This window comes from Mus pahari, chromosome 3, assembly GCF_900095145.1.
Source record: "Mus pahari chromosome 3, PAHARI_EIJ_v1.1, whole genome shotgun sequence".
NCBI classification, from domain to species: Eukaryota; Metazoa; Chordata; class Mammalia; order Rodentia; family Muridae; genus Mus; species Mus pahari.
In genome coordinates this window covers 16771225-16789799 of record NC_034592.1, presented here as the reverse complement: position 1 = coordinate 16789799, position 18575 = coordinate 16771225, and the positions used below count along the sequence as shown (strand labels likewise).

The 18575-nt window shown below is 52.7% G+C and overlaps 1 protein-coding gene across 2 annotated transcripts in view; it reads right to left on the bottom strand.

The window, feature by feature from the left end:
- Positions 1 to 3356: 3356 nt before the first annotated feature.
- Positions 3357 to 18575, bottom strand: part of Med27 (mediator complex subunit 27) — a 174829-nt gene continuing 159610 nt past the window's right edge. For both annotated transcript variants that reach the window (XM_021193054.1, XM_029536223.1), the window contains exons 7-8: positions 5293 to 5370; positions 3357 to 3765 (exon numbers count right to left, since the gene is read on the bottom strand). In XM_021193054.1, coding sequence (XP_021048713.1) covers positions 3631 to 3765; positions 5293 to 5370 — 213 coding nt within the window. In that variant the 3' untranslated portion in view covers positions 3357 to 3630. The remainder of the gene's footprint in view (positions 3766 to 5292; positions 5371 to 18575) is intronic.

The following is an 18575-nucleotide window of genomic DNA, read 5'->3' as shown; positions in this document are numbered from 1 at the left end:
AGCAGAAGGCATGGAGCAAAGGCCTGGATACCTGGAAGCAGTAACTTCCAGCAGGTAAGGAGGAAGCGGTGGGGAGAGAGCTCAGACTTTATCCAGCCGCCCTTCATGTGGGTCACGTGTCAATTCGGGAGACCCCTCCACTAGGTTCCTCATCTGTAACGTGGGAACTCCAGATACCTGCCTGGGATGGAGCCTGCTGGCACATATGAGACACTTGGTAGAGAAGAGATTAAGGATAGAGGGTGACAATACAGTCCCATAAGATAAATACCTTGGAGGTCTGGCCAGACGCCACCCTGAAAGAGGGTGAAGGGTATGGGGTCTCCTGTGAAGGGTCTCATGTTGCCCAGGCTAGCCTTGAACTTGCAATATAGTTTAGGATGATCTTGAGCTTAGGATAGATCTTCTCTCCTGCCTTTACCTCCTAAGTGCTGGGATTACAGGAGGGCACCACACTGCCTGGGTTTATGAGGTGCTGGGGCTTGGTGTATGTTGGGCAAGCACTCCACTAGCCGAGCCACAGCCACATCTTCAAGTCACATGACAGTCACTGTGGCGCTCGCCATCACCTCTTAGCTGGAGGACCTGGGGAGGGTCCTCCTGGAGGCAGTCTGTTTCTGGTTTCCCTTACGGCCTTTGGGACTGACCGCTCTCCACTTTGAGGGTTTTACATCAATTTCAGGTCAACGTCTTTAACAGCCGACACCCAAGCCAGGCCGTCTCACACTGATCTGTAACCACTCAGCATTCGGGACCTCCCCCATTCTGGACTTTACCAAATGCATTATCATTCAAACTTGCCTTCCCAGGATAGAGTTGGGAGCAGCTTACAGGCACAACTCTGGTGTCTCCTCTCCTTCTCCCTTAGTTAGGGAGTGTCGGAAAACATAAAGTCAGATTTGAGATGGTTCAGCAGGTCGTGATGCCTGCCCTCAAGCCTGACAAAGGAGACAATTCCTACAAGTTGTCTTCTGACCTCACTTGTGGAACAGCTCGCGGGCACATACATACACATGGACATGTGCACGTACAATAAACAAGTGTCAAGAAGGGAGGGAAAAAAAAGAAAATCAGAATAGCAGGCCCAGCTGGGATTCTGCTGCCCAGCCACTGTCATGGCTGCCTCACGGCTGATCTGTTTGCTTGGCCAGGCTTCCCTCTTTCATGATGACCGACTTGCAGAGGAAGCCACTTACCCACAGGGCCATCTGTTCATCATCTTTGCCCGCCGACCCTGCTCCTTGGTCATCCTCAGTCCGTGCTATTGTGTAAGGAATGCTTCACTTTAGTGGCCTAGCAAACCTGCTGCATAAAGTCCTGTCATCCTTGGAAGCAGAAAACACCCTTTGTCTTAAAGAATGCGTTTCTAAAGATGACAGTGGACATGAGAGTGCGACCCTTGTTCTGAGTGGGAGCAATAGCCCGAGGCTGGGTGAGGTGTCTGCATGTTGGAAGCAGGCTGGAACAGGTTGGAGAGCTATAGAATGAATGGGATGGGGACCAGAACCGCAAATGGTTCAAAACCAAACAGCTTTCTTACAACGTGCCCCACCCTCACTGAAATCTTGTTAGTCCTCCGGGACAGTTCCACATTTACACATCTCTGAAGGTGCCGACTGCCAGCTGGCAGTCACGAGGCGCTCGTCACTCTGCACATGCCCCGACTTGGTCGCAGCCAGCGAGCTGCTGTCATACCATGTGAGCAGTGCATACCTCGGCATTGTACCAGGTCTGCTTGTCATTAAGTGTCTTTGGAAAGATCTGCAGTCTTGAGGCAGACTCTCATTGCTAACCCAGTGTTGTGCATTCCTTTAAAGCAATAGCACGGATCTTAGGAGACCAAGGATTGGAGGGCTGGAGTAAGTCCATGAAGCTGTGTCACGGCCGGCAGTGGGGGTGATGTCTTGGGAAGGGTTCCCCTTCTATAGACTCAACAGTCAGACTTAAGGCAGAAGAAATGGTATCTTTGATCTTAGTGAACTGTGGCACAGAATGCCAATGACCCTCTGGCATGTGCTGATTGACAAGCAAACCTCTCACACTTCCCAAATGTGCAGAAAGGAAGCAGTGTTTCCCAGAGTCGGGTCCTCTAGGGCCCATGTCACTGTCACTGGCATGGCTGTAGTGGAGAGCACATCCCTGGAGCACGGGAGTGCAGGGGTGGGCCTGAAGGTCTGCACTCCCACAAACTCCTGCCTGGCACTGCTGCTGGGTTAGGGCCCTGTGTTGAATGGCGCTGTGGTACACATTCCTCACTTGATGATGGCTCAGAGGCAGGAGCAGGGGCTGCTTTTTCAGAGGACGAAGTTCACTGCCCAGTAACCTCAACTCTAGTTCTAAGCCGCATGTGGTGCACAAACATTTAGGTAAATCACTCATATACACAAGCGAACAAAAATGTAAAGAACAAAAGAAAACAAACAGAAACCTTCTTGCCTTGGTTCCTCCCAATCCGGTCTAGGACCAGTCAGGAATTGATCAGGAATTGGCCATTCCTGTAGTCAAAGTCTTAGTTTTCATTGCACATCTGTAATTCCGGCACTGGGACAATACTGTTCAAGCTTAACGCCTGCCTGGACTATCGAGCAAGACAAAAAACAAACCCAAACTAGCAGGAAGGAGGGAGGGGGCAGGGAGTAACCACAGTAACTACGGCAACGGAGGGGGGGGAAGCAGACTTCCTCTAGTGCAGGCACTTTTGCCGAAGTGGGGATGGCTCTGTTAGGAAGGCTGGAGAAGGTTCCAGGGAGCCCCAAACAGCCTGCACTGTGTACACTATCAGGTGCTGTAGCTGCTGCTGGGGAAGGGCCCCTCTCTGGGTACCTGTGGCGCTGGCTGACTCAATAGAACCATCTGCAATGCTCTCCTTAGAAGGAGTCCTCCATTTACCAGCACGGATGACCAGGACATAGCATTGCCAGCCCTGTCCCCCACCCCCACCCCAGGAAGAAACAGTAAAGGCAGGCAGCCTTGGAAAGAACTCTTTCTATAGGACCATGGATGTCTTTCAGGGTCAAAGCCTGCTTAAGCTCTGCCCTTGGCCCACCAAGCCTTCCAAAGTGCAACTGAGGCAAACAAACAAACAAACAAACAAACGGTCCCTCTTCTCCCATTTTGAGACTGGCCCAGTGGCCCAGGTTGGCTTCTAACTCTCAATGCAGCTGAAGATGACCTTGAACTCCTGATCCCACCTCCACCTCCTAGCCAGGATTCCAGGCCTGCAGCACCCTGTGGAGCTGGAGATACAGCACTTATGCTCCTAGCATGTCCAGCGCAAGGACTCTGCTTCAAACGCAAACTCTTCTGTTAAACGGAGAATGTCAGAGAGCCTGTAAGAAGCAGGACACAGAGCCTTGTCCAGGGTACAAAAGCTTTGTTGTTTACAAAAATAAGTTACAAAACCAACCAAGCATAACCAATGTAAGAATAAAGAGGTTCATTCCAGTAACAGCTCGTGGAAGCAACAGACCCAGGGGCCAGCACACAGGGAAGGGGCAGACCATCCTCCCATGATGCCGATGCAGGTAACAGTTCTGCCAGGGAGAACAGCGGCAGACTCCTGTGTGGTGAATGGGTCGGGCTGTATGGGAAGGCGCTGAAGGCTGCCCTGTGCTGGGGCCGGGGTCACTGTCACTGTCGGCAGGTGTCATGGAAAGCTTCCAGGGTTCGGAAGTCTCTCCATGTCGGGGGGAGGCCATCTTGTAGAAACTTCCCACAGCGCTGGCACGGGGCCTGGAACAGCTTAATGTAGCTTCTCAACCAGGTCTAAAAAAGGAAAGACAGAAAGGATCAAAAGGGATCAGGGAGCCCCTCAGCTGACCTGGTGGCCCAACAACAGAGCTTAAGCAGGCTTTGACCCCAGAAGACACCCATGGTCCTATAGAAAAGCTGCCTAACCCCACAAGCCTGTCCCCCTGAGACCCACTCTGGATGTCCCCTATTCCTCTCAAGATCTTAACACAGGAATCCCTGCTGTCCAGAGCTGGTGTTCCCCCGGGCTAGCTAGTTGGCACCACTGCCAGGCTCCCTGCCTCTACCCCCTCGCTCCCATTCTGAGCAGCAGCCACAGGCACAGCTTGGAAGTGCTGTGAGATTCTGTACCAGGGCAATGTGCTCTGAGCTAATCTCATTTCAGAGGTTGTCCCTCTCTGTCATGGTGGGGCCTAACACAGCTGGGGCGGCCCCAATGTCACCAAATAACATAAGAAGTGACAGTTGCCCACCCTTGAGGTTGAAAGCTGAGGGCTCCCAGATGTCATGCATAAGGATGAGGCTCAGGTAACTCAATTCTCCACCTCAAGGAGACTCATGGGCATAAAGGCCTAGAAGTAGAACCTACCACCACAGGCAGGCAGCCCCGAAAGCCAGGCAAGTCACATAACTCACTCCCCCAAGGTGTCAACGAGGGGACAATAACCTCTGAGGAGCTTACTGATACAAGTATGTGGCTGGTGTGGGGTTTGGAAATAACAGGAGGGCAATGGGTAATGGGTCTGCTCTACTTCAGAACACCCTCATTTCAGTCAAGAGCCATGTCAGGTAGACATGTGGCATGTGGACCAAGGAAGCCTGTCACATGCTCACTCCTCAGCATGGGGAAGGACCAGGACCCTCTGCGCCTTTGCTCCGAGTACCCAGAGGCTTCCTCCAACACTGTGCAGTCAGTTCTCAAGCCAGGTTTGTGTCTTGTGAGGAGTAGCCTCACTCTCTAAGAACTGTGACAGTGAGCTAGCTGCCAAGCAACACTCCTTGTGGTCACCACTGCTCAGACCAGCAGGCGGGAATGCTGGCAGCCATGGTAATGTGGAGACAAAACGGGTTTCCTCGGCAGGGAAGGACAATGGCTAGTGACTTCCAGGGAAGCTGTCACTAAGGTGGACTTGCTGCAGGGGCTGTGGAGGCTGCAGCTGGCTATGTGAGCAGCCCTGGGAGACAGAAGCCCTGATGTCTGAGTAAAAACTCCCACTTGCTTTGATCTGTGTTCTCATCATGCAGCTCTGTGCTCGCTCGCTCACTCGCTCGCTCGCTCTCGCCTTGAGCTCCGGCCCTGAGATTTGCAGACAGGGCAGGGGAACTGCAGAGTCATCTTGCAGCTCCTCCATGCTCAGGTCCAGCCACAGGGTTTGGTGGGTTAGGAGTGGACTAACCCACTCCTTCCACAGTGCTGGAAACTTCTGTAAGGCCGCTTGTGTGGGCACTGCTTGTCCAGCTCTGACTGAAGTCCCAGGGTTTACCTGGGGTGGGCTCCCCACATCTCTCCTTAGCTGGAAGGCCTGACCTGAGGCCACTTACCATGAAGGACCTGACCACGACGTCTGGCATCTGGGGTAACTGATAGTGAAGCAGGGCAGTGGTGGCATGGTCTGTCACCTAGGATGAAGGACAGTTACGTTAGCCAGAAGCTGCTAGCTTCCTAAGAGACAGCCCTGCTGGCATTTCCCCGTTCTCCTCCTTCCCATACCTACATTAAAGTCTCAAACAGGAAAATTAGGGCACAGGACTGGAGATAAGAGTGCGTGCGGAACACTCTGGTAGCTACACATCCGGACAGGAAGAAACATGGGAGAGGGACAGGGTGTGACACCTTGGCAGATTCCACAGTCTCTGTGCTCCTCACCCAGGCTCTGCCCTGCCAGCTCTCCTGCAGGCCTGCCCCTTGCTCTGGTCCCTTCCCCGCCAGTCTTTCTGGCCTTCCCAGCCCCTCTGGGGACCCACCCAGGTCTCCTGACTTCTCAGAAAGGTGGTAGCAAGGCCAGGGGGCCAGAGATGCAAAGGAGGCACCAGAGACACAGGCACTGTCTCCTGGCCTCCATCCCATCTCTCCTTGGGCCTCAATAGCCATTTTCAAAATGAAAGGGGCCAAAGATGGGCAGGTCTGGCCATCCCCCAACTAGTTAGGAGTTGACTAGTGAGAGGTATATTGAAATTAATGGTTTATCTGATCATCCTCATTCGAGACTCTTAAAAAAATTAAAACACTTGGTGTGTGTGTACGTACGTACGTACAACCCCCAGGAGTCAGCTCTCTGCTCCTACCACGTGGGTCCTGGAGTGCAAACTCAGGCCGTCAGGCTTGGCAGCAGGCACCTTTACCTGCTGAGCCATCTCGCAAGCAGTGGAAATTCTTGTCATTACAAATATAGTTAAAAACAAAAGAGAACATGCCAGGTAAAACTATTAATTCTGAGAACAAGAATCAACACAGGCCCAACACGCACAGACTCATTGGTCCTCAGCCTCAGTGGGATACTGTGACACACCAGTGGCCAGCAGGCCCATGGCAGCAGTGAGACAAACTATTTGTGGGCAGCTGGGAGGGCCAGTCTAGGGCAGGGCCAGCGAGGGTCATCCTGAAGTTGTAGCACAGCGTGAGGGAGGGCGGCTCTGCAGCCAGGCAAGCTGGCCCAGGATCCCCAGCGTCCAGAGGTGGCTTTAGGCCCAGATGGACTTTAACCCAGTAGAGGAGATCGTGGCTCCACGCTTCACGGCAGGACAGGCTAAGTCCTTCCCCAGCGAGCCCCACTCTCTCTCCTGCTTGGTGCGGCATCCTCCCTGCCCTCCTCCTCCACCCCCACTCCCTGACCGATTTCCTGCTCAGTGCGCTCCCTGCCCTTGTTCTCTCCCCACAGCCTTCCTACATGATCTGTTCTTGTTCATGCTGTGTCCCCAGGCCTAGAACCACAAGGCATACAGCAGGTACCCAATGCATACGTTAATTAAAGAGAGGACCGTGGAAATGCCCACTCCAGGGGACAGCACTGCTCCTCCACAGAGACATTCCTGGTGCCTGTGCTGTACAAGCCTGAGGAAGTTCTTTCCCTGGGTGACTTTCAAGACAAACGTACCCCACCTCCCCACGGCGGTGCCAGGCCTGCTTTTATTTTAAGCTCCCTGACAGACAGCTTTCTAAAATGAGCAGTGCTTTTCTTTCCAGGCAGTAGTACTAACCGTGACATGGCTGTGGTGACTGATGGGGAGACAAACAGGCTGTCTTTTTACTTAAAATGCCCACCAAAGCGCTGCTGCCCCCTAGCTCCATGCATGGCTACTTTCCTGAGATGGGTGCTGTTCATAGCACTGGCCCTCCTGAGGGCTCAGAGCCATCTGTTCAACTGCTGGAGCTGGCCTGCCTCAGTCCTGTGACCCAGAGGTGACATCCAAGGCAGGGCTGCTTGCTTGGATGCAGTTTTTGTGTTTCTTTCTTCTCAGTTAATGCAAACGACCACCATATGAAATTCTCGAAGTCTCAGAAGCTACAAAGACATCTCACAGGTGACCATGTGAGAAGGTCTGTGTCCCACTTCTAATCTCCACAAGCATATATGAGTCCCAGTCTGGTGGCTGCCATTAGTGAGAGCAGAGAAAGGTGTCTCTAAATGGGCATGCCTCTGTAGTGCCCCAGTAGTTTCACACCACCTGCTTGGTTCCTGTAGCCTATCAAATTTGGGACCTCTAACCAAATCTGACAGGACTGTCTCCACAAATGCTCCAAGCCTCGAACCCAGGCCCTTTCTCCCAGCTCCTGGCATGTCTTCCCCAGCTGTATTTGAGCTCCTGTTTCCTCGACTGACAGACTGTGGTCCAGGTGAGGGTCTGAAAGCTGGTCTTGCAAGTGGCCATGTGCAGGGAAGGTCTGCACCTGAGCTGGGGTGGGTGGGCTGGCCACCAGGCCTGGCCGAGTCAATGAGAACCATCTTCTGTAGATATGGAGGAGCCAGGCACTCTCTGACTTGGCATCTGATTCACAGGCAGGGCACCTAATTAGACCGGCCATTCTTGGCCTGCCATCTGCTAAATCTAGCCTTCTTTTCAAAGAGTCCCATTAAAAGTACTCTCTTTAACTGCCAAACGGTGGCAGGTTTTGCTCTGGCAACTGATGTGCTTGGTCATTTAGTCTCTCAATATCCCATCACCAATCTTAGCAACATTTTAATAGGAGGCAACCAAACCAGCTGACTTCTGAGTCTCCCCAACTTCTTCCCCAGCTCTATTCCTAGTTTTCTGATTCCCATGGCTGAACTTCCAGTACTGGGCAAAGCTTCACCCATGTGCTCTCCCCAGTCCTCAAAGCTTTATTCCACTTTCAATGTGTGTGTGTATATAAAATAGTTTTACACTTTCAATAACAAAATTGTGTTTTGTTCAGCATTGAAGATGTAGTAAAAACATTCCAGTGCAACAAAAGATTGCTATTAACTCATTTTGCAAGGACCTAGGTTTGGGCCCATTGTGCTGTAAGCTAATGATGTTCCTGGGAGATAAAAGCAGGCTGCTCGCCAGGCCTGCTTGCCATTGAGGGAGGCCAGGGAAGAGCACTAATGCTCCTGAGAGACCAAGGCCAAGGAGGATGCGCTGCCTGCAGGTTGAGTGCTGGGCTGAAACAAAGCTTGCAAAAACATCAAAGTGCTTGGAACCTAGGGGGAGCAGGCATGGAGGGGAGGGCGGGAAGCAACATTACCAGGCAGACATGGACAAGCCAGGGTACCATGGATGGAAGGTGGAGAGTGATTTGTGCCCGGCTGGAGACCCAGAGGCCAGCCTGGCTCTCTGTGGGCTCCCATCTGGAGAGCCAAGCCAGCAGGCTGGGCTGAATGAAGTTCCCTCTGCCTCAGTTTAAGGCTGTGAAAGTCTTTGTGCACCCAGATGGAGGAGAACTGAGCGGGGTGGGGCGTGGGGAGAGCAGAAGGACTCTTTCAGGAGACCTTGAAGCAGCTGCCAGTCAACACTCTGGAGAGGGGCTGCCAGTCAAAGCAGTGTCCCTAAGTTCCTCTGCCATACTGAGGTGCAGAGTGCCCGGAGTCACCCTTCCAGGCTGGAGCTGTTCTAGAAAGCAGGCGGAGCTGTGGCGGGGCAGTGCATGTGGGCAGCCCTCTGGGCAACAGGCTCACTGCCCCATGCTGGTCCTGCCCTTCCTATGATGCCCACCATCAATGACGGTGGAGGGACCATCCAAGTGCCAAGTCAGGGAAGACTGGGAGTTCAAGGGACTCAGGTTAGGTGGCAACGGAGCAGCAGGGCAGGGCTTGTCCAGGCCACACAACCTGAACTAAGGATCAGGCTATGACCTACACCCAGTAGCCTCTTGGGTGGACAAGTATTTTGAGTGGTGCCAAATCATGTGCTCTCCCCTCTCCTAGGGAGGGGCTTGGACAGATACCCAAACCTTGGACAAGGTTCCTTCCTTCCTTGCTAGAGCCTCTGCCTATTTGCTGCTAAGCACGAGGATCTCTTTCTGTACTGCAGTGGCCAGAGGGACAACTGAATTCACCTCCTGCCCATGTTACACGGGAGCAGTGGGTGGGGAGGGCTGCAGGACAGTGACTCAGAGGACGTACAAAGCACAGAAGGTTGGGGGTCCTGGAGGTCGTGCAGAGGCCATGTGCTCCACCATCCAGTGATGAATCTGGGACACACCCCTGCTCCAAGCCCAGGTGCCACAGTGGTGACCTAGGAAAGGTTTGGAGAGGGGAGGTGCTTGGACCTACTGCTGCCAGGCACACTCCCCTGAAGGGAAGGCTCTGCAAGTGAGAGGATGGAGACAGCCATCAGCATCCAGGGGTAGAACCACCAAATGGTCTGCAGCAGGGACCCTCGGCTGTGTGTGCTCCTCCTCCACCTCATTTCCACATGGCTCTAACTTGGGGTGGTTTTGTTTTTGTAGAACAAGAGACCCTTGAATGTCTTCAGGGGCTCAGGAAACCTCTCAGGTGGGGAGGCATTATTACTTGCCTCCCCACCTGAGAGGAACCAGACCCAACTTTTAGAAGTTGTTGAGGGGTGCTGCCTAAGAGCTCAGGATATTAGGAAGCCCAGGCCACCGGCCCTAGGGGAGCTGGCCTCAGCCTCCAGCAATCCTCCGTCCTTTCTAAAGCAGCCTTCACTAGACAGCTTCACTGATCCTCAGAGCCAAACGCCCAAGGCAAGTCCCTGCCAGGCTAGGGATTTGGGGCTGCTATTAAAAGCATCCCCTGCGAGGTACCCAAGTAACTACAGCCGTTTACTTGAGAACTTGGTGGCGATTAGTCTCTAACCTCCCTCCAGGGAGCACTAGCCCCCACATGCATGCTGTAAAGGTAGAATGTGACTTGGTGGAGGGTAGGGAGCCTGGGTGACGGTAGATGGCCTGGTCCTGCAGGCTCTCAGTGCAGGTTCCCAGTTATTCATTGCCAGCACTCAGCTAAGAAGCACCATCTCTGGCCCTTCCCAGGCCTGACTTTAAAACCTGTTTTTAAAAAGAGAGGGTGTTATTCTCTAGCCTGGCTGGCTTGGGACTTACTATGTATGTTATGCTGGCCTCAAACATACAGGTAGGTTGAGGCCCTCTCCCTCTCTATCCTGTATGCTGGGACTAACGGTGTGCACCACTATGCTAGCTATAACAGTTTTTTTTTTTTTTTTTTTAAAAGGCAGCAGATGCCAGAGCAAGAGAGGTACTATGTTTGTGTGTCACTCCAGGTGCCCACCTGATGCCTTGATATAAAACCATCTTTGCAAGGCCCTGGTTTTGCTAACTCCTCTTCCAAGCTCTGGGTTCCCAAGGCTGGCAGCAAACTGAATGTGCCACTACTGTGCTCATGCCCTCCTCACCCAGCATGGACACATAGAAGCAGCCTTAGGAGAGCGAAGATGCTTTAACACTGTGGAGGGGCCAGCCCAGGCATGTGGGACTCCCAGCAACAGCAATCCCACCCTTGTGAGGAGGAGCCCTACACAATGCTCAGGAGTAAATTATTTGTGGGCTCTGGAGCCAGCTATGGGAGCCTGGTGTGTTAAGGGCTTAAAGAGATGGCAGCCTGCGAGCAGCCCTGCACAAGCTTTAGGATGGATCCTGAAGGCGGCCTTAGAAGTCTTCATTCTATGAAAAGAGGAGTCACCATTATCTCAGAATTGGAATGCTCTGAAGTCCTGAAAGTGGTGTTGGGGCCATGGGAGCATTGCAGACAGAAGCTTCTAAAACAGGGATGAAGGCACGGCAGGGCGGAAGCAGGGGATTTACCACTTATTATGCAGCCCTAGTCTCTAATCGGAGACAGGATTTGTGTGCCGTAGGCTCAGCAGGCCTGGGGGCCCGAAGAGGAAGCCCAGAGGCCCACAGGGACTGGGGATTACTCCAACAAGATCGATATTCTGCTTTGTGTGATGAAGGAGCCATCTGCATGGGCTCTGCAGAGCTTATTGTTGTCACTGGGGCCAGGTCATGCTGGTCTGGGGCTTCTGGGACATGATCAGCAGGCTAGCTGGGTCAGAGAGGAGAGGTGGAGACAGACCCAGCTGTTCCATCAGCCAGCAAATCCCTTGCACACCTTTGAGATCAAGCCCTGCATTTGAGAAGTACGAGCTTGAGGATGCAATGTGCTTAAGACAGTTTCTGGCAGGCACAAACTGGGGCTTCCAAAGATGAGCATGTGGGTGGGGCAGGCTACAGTAACGCTTTAGAGTTTCAGACATGACACCACTGGTGTCTGGAAGAAGCTCCCAATTCCCTGGACCCAAGCAGACTGGCTGTTGATGGCTTCTATGGATGGCTGTGTGCTTAAACATCCTGGCATAGGTTGGTGCGCCGCGCCTCCTGACACATCGCTGACACTGCAGTGACCTGTGATCCTGCCTAACCCAGCACTGCTGTCTGACCCTGTCTGGAATGTCCTTCTCTCTAAGCCCTTTCCAGTACTGACACTTAGTCTGGTGGCTCCCTGCCCTGACTGGTACCTGGTGCTTAGGGCTAGTTCCCTTGTGTGTACTTCCAAGTCCTCTGGGTAAGTGAGTCTGGCACTGTGTCCAGGCCTGTGACCAGATGCTCCATTTACAGACTGCACTCTCTGGGAACGAGGCCACTTGGGCTGCATTTTTGTCCCTGGGCCAGCTTTGGACATTAGAGAGCAGTATGTCTCTGCACTGGGCACCACAAACATAGTAGTAGGCCCTGGACTAAGGGATTGAGTGGGAAGGCCTCAGGCAGCTGGAAGGGAGGAGAGCCAGCACATGGGACGGGAGGAGAGCCCTGGAGCCTGGGAGAACAGGGACACCACCGTCCTCATGGAACTGGGGAACTCTCCAAGGTTCTGACCACTGTGCATTTACACATAGCAGGGTTGAGGAGAGGCACAGGGAGGGTCCTTGACATTTTTTTCAGGATTAAGAAATTGAGGCTTTTCTTTAGATGAGATGGTAAAACGCCAGCCTGTCGCTGGCTGCCAGTGAAATCTTGGCCTGGAGACACCTGAACTGCTGCCTTCACTTGGTGCCACATTTCTGGAGTTGACACAGCCATACCTGCTTCTCCATCAGATATTCAGCAACGCGGCATGGGCCATGGGGACAAGTGTTTCCACTGCGGGCCATATAAGGTTGGTGTCACTGGAGGGAGACTTGCCCTCAGGACAGTATGTACTGTCCCAGGTCCTGGCCTATCAGGTTGCTCAGTGAATATAGCTGGCAGCTTTAGTTCTTGTGTATTTCACACCAAAGCTGCCCACTCTTTGGCTAGGGAAAGAGATATCAGGGCCAGGAAGATGGAGGAGGCTTTGGTAGGAGTGGCTGGGCTTGCCATGGTAGCTGGATCTTCAATTTAGTTTACAAAAATACCTCCCTTAAAATGGGGACATGCACGGGCTGGAGAGGTGGCTCAGAGGTTAAGAGCACTGACTGACTGCTCTTTCGAAGGTCCTGAGTTCAATTCTCAGCAACCACAACCATCTGTAATGGGATTCGATACACTCTTTTGGTGTGTCTGAAGAGAGTGACAGGGCACACACATACATGAAATAAATCTTTTTTTTTTAAAGTAATTCTTCTCTTTAAAAAAGTAGGCGGGGGGCATACACATAGACAGCTGTAGATCTCAGGCTCTTGGTCCTCAGGCCTGTGCCAGCTACAAAGGCAGCAGCAGCAGCAGCAATAGCACATGCCACATGCTTGCCAGGGAAGCTTAGTGCCACGCCCCTCACTGTGGATGAAGGAGGTGTGATCTGTTTCTCTTTTGTGCAGAGGCAGGAGCTGAGTCTATGCAAGACATATTCTTGGCTGGCCGTCCATGGCACAGCACAGCCCAGGCTCTAAACTACATGGTCTGCTATGGAGAGGAGCCAGGAGCCCTGTGCAAGGAAAACTGGCCAATAGGGAGCAGAGGAGATGGAGGGCCTTCCTCAGGAGGCAGAGTGGTAGGGTCACTTGTACAGGAAGTTACTGTGTGCATCCTACCTCTGCTATCAGTCCCCTCACAGCACGCTCTCTCCAATACAGATGAGCTGACTGAGGAGGCAGGCTGGGATCTGACCCCCTCAGATGGCTCCTGCTGGAACTGTCACCATAGGAGCAGGATGGGAAGCAGCAGACTTGGAGCCAGTGGCTGGCAGCTTCAGCTGTGGGATGGGGGCAAGGGGTCCAAGGGTGGGAGGAGCGGTCTTCTCAGAAGCAACTGTCAGATCTGATGGCCTGTCCCGTGTCCCTTCCCTCCAGGAAGAAGGGAACAATCTTGATTATGAATGGTTGCCTGGTGACCCCTCTAGTGGCAGAAACCCACAAACCACTTCTGGGGTAGTTCAGTACACCAAAGAGGCCACTGGTGACTAGGCACAGCTGGGTGCACGTGAGGACTTGAGCTGTGACCACACTGTGCCCAGCAGGGAGCCTGAAGGAAAGGGGCTCAGGCCCATAAGAGGCAAACAAATGAGAAACCTGCTCTGGGAAGAGAGGGACCAGCCCTCAGGGAAGGTGGTGGCTGGGGCTCTCTTCTTTGGCTCCCAGGCCTGGGTGGCTGTTTAGCTTGACATCGGTCTAGAGCAGCTGGCTGAGGGCACAGCACCTGCCACGATGCCTCTCTTTGCCCCAATTCAACAGCCTACACCCAGACAAACACATATCTTCCTCCTGTGCCACCATCAGGAACCTACCTGTCTACATGAAGCTGTTCATCTGTCCTGGTACTTGTGAAAGCTGTTCCCCCCCAGCTCTGTCCATTTGGGACATGCTTGTGAGGGTCCCTTTAAATTGGAGAGCCTCTCTAGTATAAGGGTTGGGTAGGGTGTGGCCTGAGATTCTCACCACAACTTCAACCTCTCTAGAAATTCAGGTGTGGTATCCTGACCAGGGGTCTTGGTTAAATTTTTTTTCTGAAGAGGAATGTAGGAGGCTGTCAGGGGGACTCAGAGACTAGCGGGTGAGCACCTGGGTGATGTGAGACGCCAAGGTCACACTCAGCTCTACCCTGCTGAGGGAAGGAGGGCTCTTGTCCTCTGGAAGTTTCCTGTGTTGGGTACTGTGGGAGGGCCAGTCTCCTGGGCTGACTCCGCCCACCCTCCTGTAAAGGGCCTGATGGATACTCAGTGGCATCTCTGCGGAGACCATTCCCAGGAAAGACCCTGTCTCTCACATCAAAGAATGGCCAAGTGAACAGAGAGGCGAAGAGGGCAGTGGCATCCCACGGGTACCCCAGCTGTCTACTGTGGTGCAGGATGAGGTGGGCTCTGCACCCGGCTGCTGTCTGTGGAGCAATGACCACAGCTAAGAGTGGACTTCCGAGGCCAACGGTAGGTTTTGTTCCTACCCCGAGGAGGGGACACTGGCTCCTCAGAGACTTTCTTTGCCCACCCGCTGCCTGTCTGGGGCCTCTGTGCTCTCACCCTTCTCCAGCCCCTGCAAGGACTTCATGCAGCAAGGCTGCAGACTGGCTCTCACTCCCTGCCAGATGCTGGGGGGAAAATGCACACTGTCTTGAAATGAGGGGGTTAAAGGTCAAACAGTGAGTGCCCCAGCAGAGTTTAAATGGCAGGAAAATGCGAATTTGCTTGAAGCCTTTGCTGGCTCTGTGGCTCTGGCCTTTCGGAGGGTCCCCTTATTTCTTTATTTCATTCTCTGAATCCACACTGCTGGAAACTCACTGGCTATAAAAAGCTGCTTCGCCCTAGGAAGCAGTGCAAGGCGCCTCTGGGGTAGTGCAGTAAATGACAGGCACCTGTTGGCAGTCATAGCCTCACAGCAAGCTGTCCCCCAAGCAGCCCTGCCTTGCACTTGGGTACAGAGTCTAATGAGTAAGAGAGAAAAAGGCTTGCTGACAGTCAGTGTCCTCAGACAAAAGGCAGGCATTTCACTCCTCAGGACCGGCTTGCTATAGAGCCACAGGGGCTGTGGCTCTGACTGAGGGACTTGCAAATGGGCCTCTGGACAATGTAACAGTGGCCTGCCCTCCACTGCCCTGGCTCCTCAAGTAAAAAGACATGGGTGAGTTTGCTTTATCTCTACATGGCACCAATCCCTGTCTATCCAGAGGGAAGCTCGGGGGCTTCCTGCCTTCCTAAGGGCGCCGGAAGCAATACAGCGGTGCCAGGAAAGGGCAGGTGCCCGCAGAGCAGTGGGCGGTGGGGGCAGCTCTTCAAGCTCCTCCGGTGGCAGGAAGTCTCCGCTCAGAACTGGGTGTACTAACGCAGTCCACTCTGAGGTCAAGCTCCTTGGGAAGTGGGTGACTCTGCCCAAGTCCCCTCATGCAGGGGACAAAATCTCCTTGTCACAGTGAGCCACCCTCTTGACCCAGGGGAACTTACTGCCCTGGGCTGGGCTCTCTCCATAATCGGACCTTGAAGCCCATGCCGGCTTCCACTACCAGCAGCATCAATAAGCACATGCCACATTTATGTGGGGGACAGGAAAGCATAAGTGAGAAAGGGTGGGCCCTAAAAGCCAAGCTTGCAAGGGCTGCCAACCAGCCCTGTTATCTGGCACTGAGTCCCAACACGAACCATCACTCAGAAGGCTGTGCAAGACAGACTACCCTTGCATAGAGTTGTCCCTGTTCTGCTGTTTATGTGGGGCCAACTGTGGGAAGGGAATAGAGCAGGGGACAGGATGCCAGATGCACCTTCTTCCTGCCACCAGCCCCTTCTGCAAGCTTGGAGCACAGGCTCCTTGATGTGACATCACACCACACCCATTTCATGGGATGTGATTAGCAGAAGCTTTACTGAGAGGATTAAGCTGGATTCTGTAGTGCATTATTTTCTCAGATATCTCTCCATCTGACAGCACAGGCAGCCTCTGGCAGGAAGTCTTCCTTGCCCCTAAAAGGAGACAGAGACCTCACCATTACCTGTCCTTCCTTCCAAGGAGAACACTGGCATCTGTGTGGTGGCAGTCTTTAGCCCAGGGTAGGCCAGCATTGGAGGTTAATCGCTTAGATATAATAGGGCCAGGGAGAGAGGACCTAGAACCCAAAGTGTCTGGGCACTGCTCTAGGTGGGTCAAGCACCACCATGAGGGTCGGTCCATTCTTACTCCTGTAAACAGGCCATGTGAAGCACACAGGGAGACTGGCGGGTGGCCATGCACCTTTCCAACTGTCCATTTCAGACTCTGCCGCTGTGTGTGTCTGCCTGCTCAGTCAGAGATGCATGGCAGGTTGTTTCCAGGGAGGGGTTGGTAAAAACATGGAAAGCACAGCCTAAGTCTGTGCTTCAGAAAATCCCCATTTCACACTCTGCCCAAGTCCCTAATAAGCTTCTCACATACATTCAAAAACGACTCTCACGGCACGGAGCAGGTTTTAAGAAAGCATGGCAAGGAGGCCTCACTCCGGGGGAGGGCTTACTACCACAGACCAGGTTCTGGGTTGCAGGCTGCCAGGCTGCAGGGCTTGAGAAATCCTTCGGGCCACTGCAGGGTCTGGAGAAGAAATTCATTACTATGCTGCAGAAGGCACAAAGGCAAGGACCAGGTTAAAGGAAAGACAAACACCAGTTTCAATGATGCTGACCCTTCTGGCAATGAGTGGTTTTCTTTCTTCTCTTTGCAGTCACAATGGAGGGAAATTTGTCAAGAACAACATGGAAAATACTAATGTTTATAGCTGAGGTGGCACCCGTGCCAGCCATGCCAACCATGTGAATATCTCCAGCTTGGTAGCTTAGCAAGCATGCAGAGCCTGCATAGGTCCAGGGCACTGAAGGCTGGGCGTGGCATTCACAGCTCCTTCCATTCCGCTCTGGGCTGGGAAGTGAGGTTACATCCCATTATGTTTCTAGGGACAGTGGGGTGAAGAAATGCTAGCAGACCCAGGACAATGATGTTTTCAGTTAAATGGTGCTCTTGCTTTTGAAATATTTTGAGCTTTATGCAAGAACTACACAGGTGGCCCAGGCAGACCCTGTTATAACTACTTTCCTCAGCACTGTGACCAAAACTCAACAAGTGGAGAGACTGCTCATCTGGGCTCAGTTTGAGGACATATATCCATAAGGAGACCAAGGCGCGGCAGCAGGTGCACAGCCGGGACTCCACACCACCTCACTCCTCCCCAGAACAGAATGGATGCACAAACCTCAAGGCCTGCCCTTCAGCAGCCTACTTCCCCCAGGCCAGCCTGACCTCCCGAGCTTTACAATTTCTTGAAATAGTGCCACCAGCTAGTTCAAACATATAATTTTATGGTGCACAATTTACATTCAAACCATACTGATTAATGATCTTAAGTCACCCTACTGGGGAACACACGTGGTCAGCTCACCTAACTCTCCCTTACATGCCAACTACTCCCTTAGACACTCATGACATCTTCTGAAGCTCTGATACTTGTGATGGTTCATTTCTGTCAAACTAACTGTGTTTAGAGTTATGGAAACATACCTGTGTGTGTGTGTGCGCATGCATGTGTATGCTCGCACGTGCATCCACCCTGGATGTGGGCAGTCAACTCCAAAGAACTGTTCACTTTAAAATGGCTCACTTTATATTATGCAAATTCCACTTTAATTAAGAGAACAAAAAAAGCCTATGCCTCCTGGCACACCTTGGGTATAACTTACTCATGGAAGAACTTGGGCCAAGTGTCCCAGCTCTGAGTGGTCCCCCAGGTATTTCTTTTCTTCTCTTTTTTTCGTTTTTTTTTTTTTTTTCTTTCTTTCTTTTTTTTCTTTCCGAGACAGGGTTTCTCTGTACAGCCCTGGCTGTACTGGAACTCACTTTGTAGACAAGGCTGGCCTTGAACTCCGAACTCTGCCTGCCTCTGCCTGGGGTTAAAGGCGTGCGCCACCACGCCCGGCTCTCCTCTGAGGTATTTCTTACCAGAGAACAGTATCCACATTCTGTCCCCAGCTTGAGACACTTGCCTGACTAGGGCTCTTTAAGATTCCTCACGGGCTGGGCAGTGGTGGCGCACACCTTTAATCCCAGCACTTGGGAGGCAGAGGCAGGTGGATTTCTGAGTTTGAAGCCAGCCTGGAACATGGAATCATCTCAAAGTTTCTGCCTTGATATAGTCTACACTATACACAGCAAATCCCAGTGTGAGCATCCAGCCCTTTGGGCTGATACTACAACTACCATTATTCCCTCAGAAACAAAGTATGTCCACCACTCCAACACGCCCTCTGGTGTCCCTCCGAGGCTGCTTCCCTGCTCCACCCATCCCTAAACTACCTGCTTCCCCAGGTCATATACATGCAGGTCAGGCTCCCCTCCCCAACTCTTGTAGCCCAGGGAGTTCCTGTGCAGGAGAGGATGGTCTCGGACCTCAGACTCCCCTACCTTCACCTTCTAAGTGCTGGGATTACAGGTGTGCACCACCACGTCGATAGAACCCAGGGCTT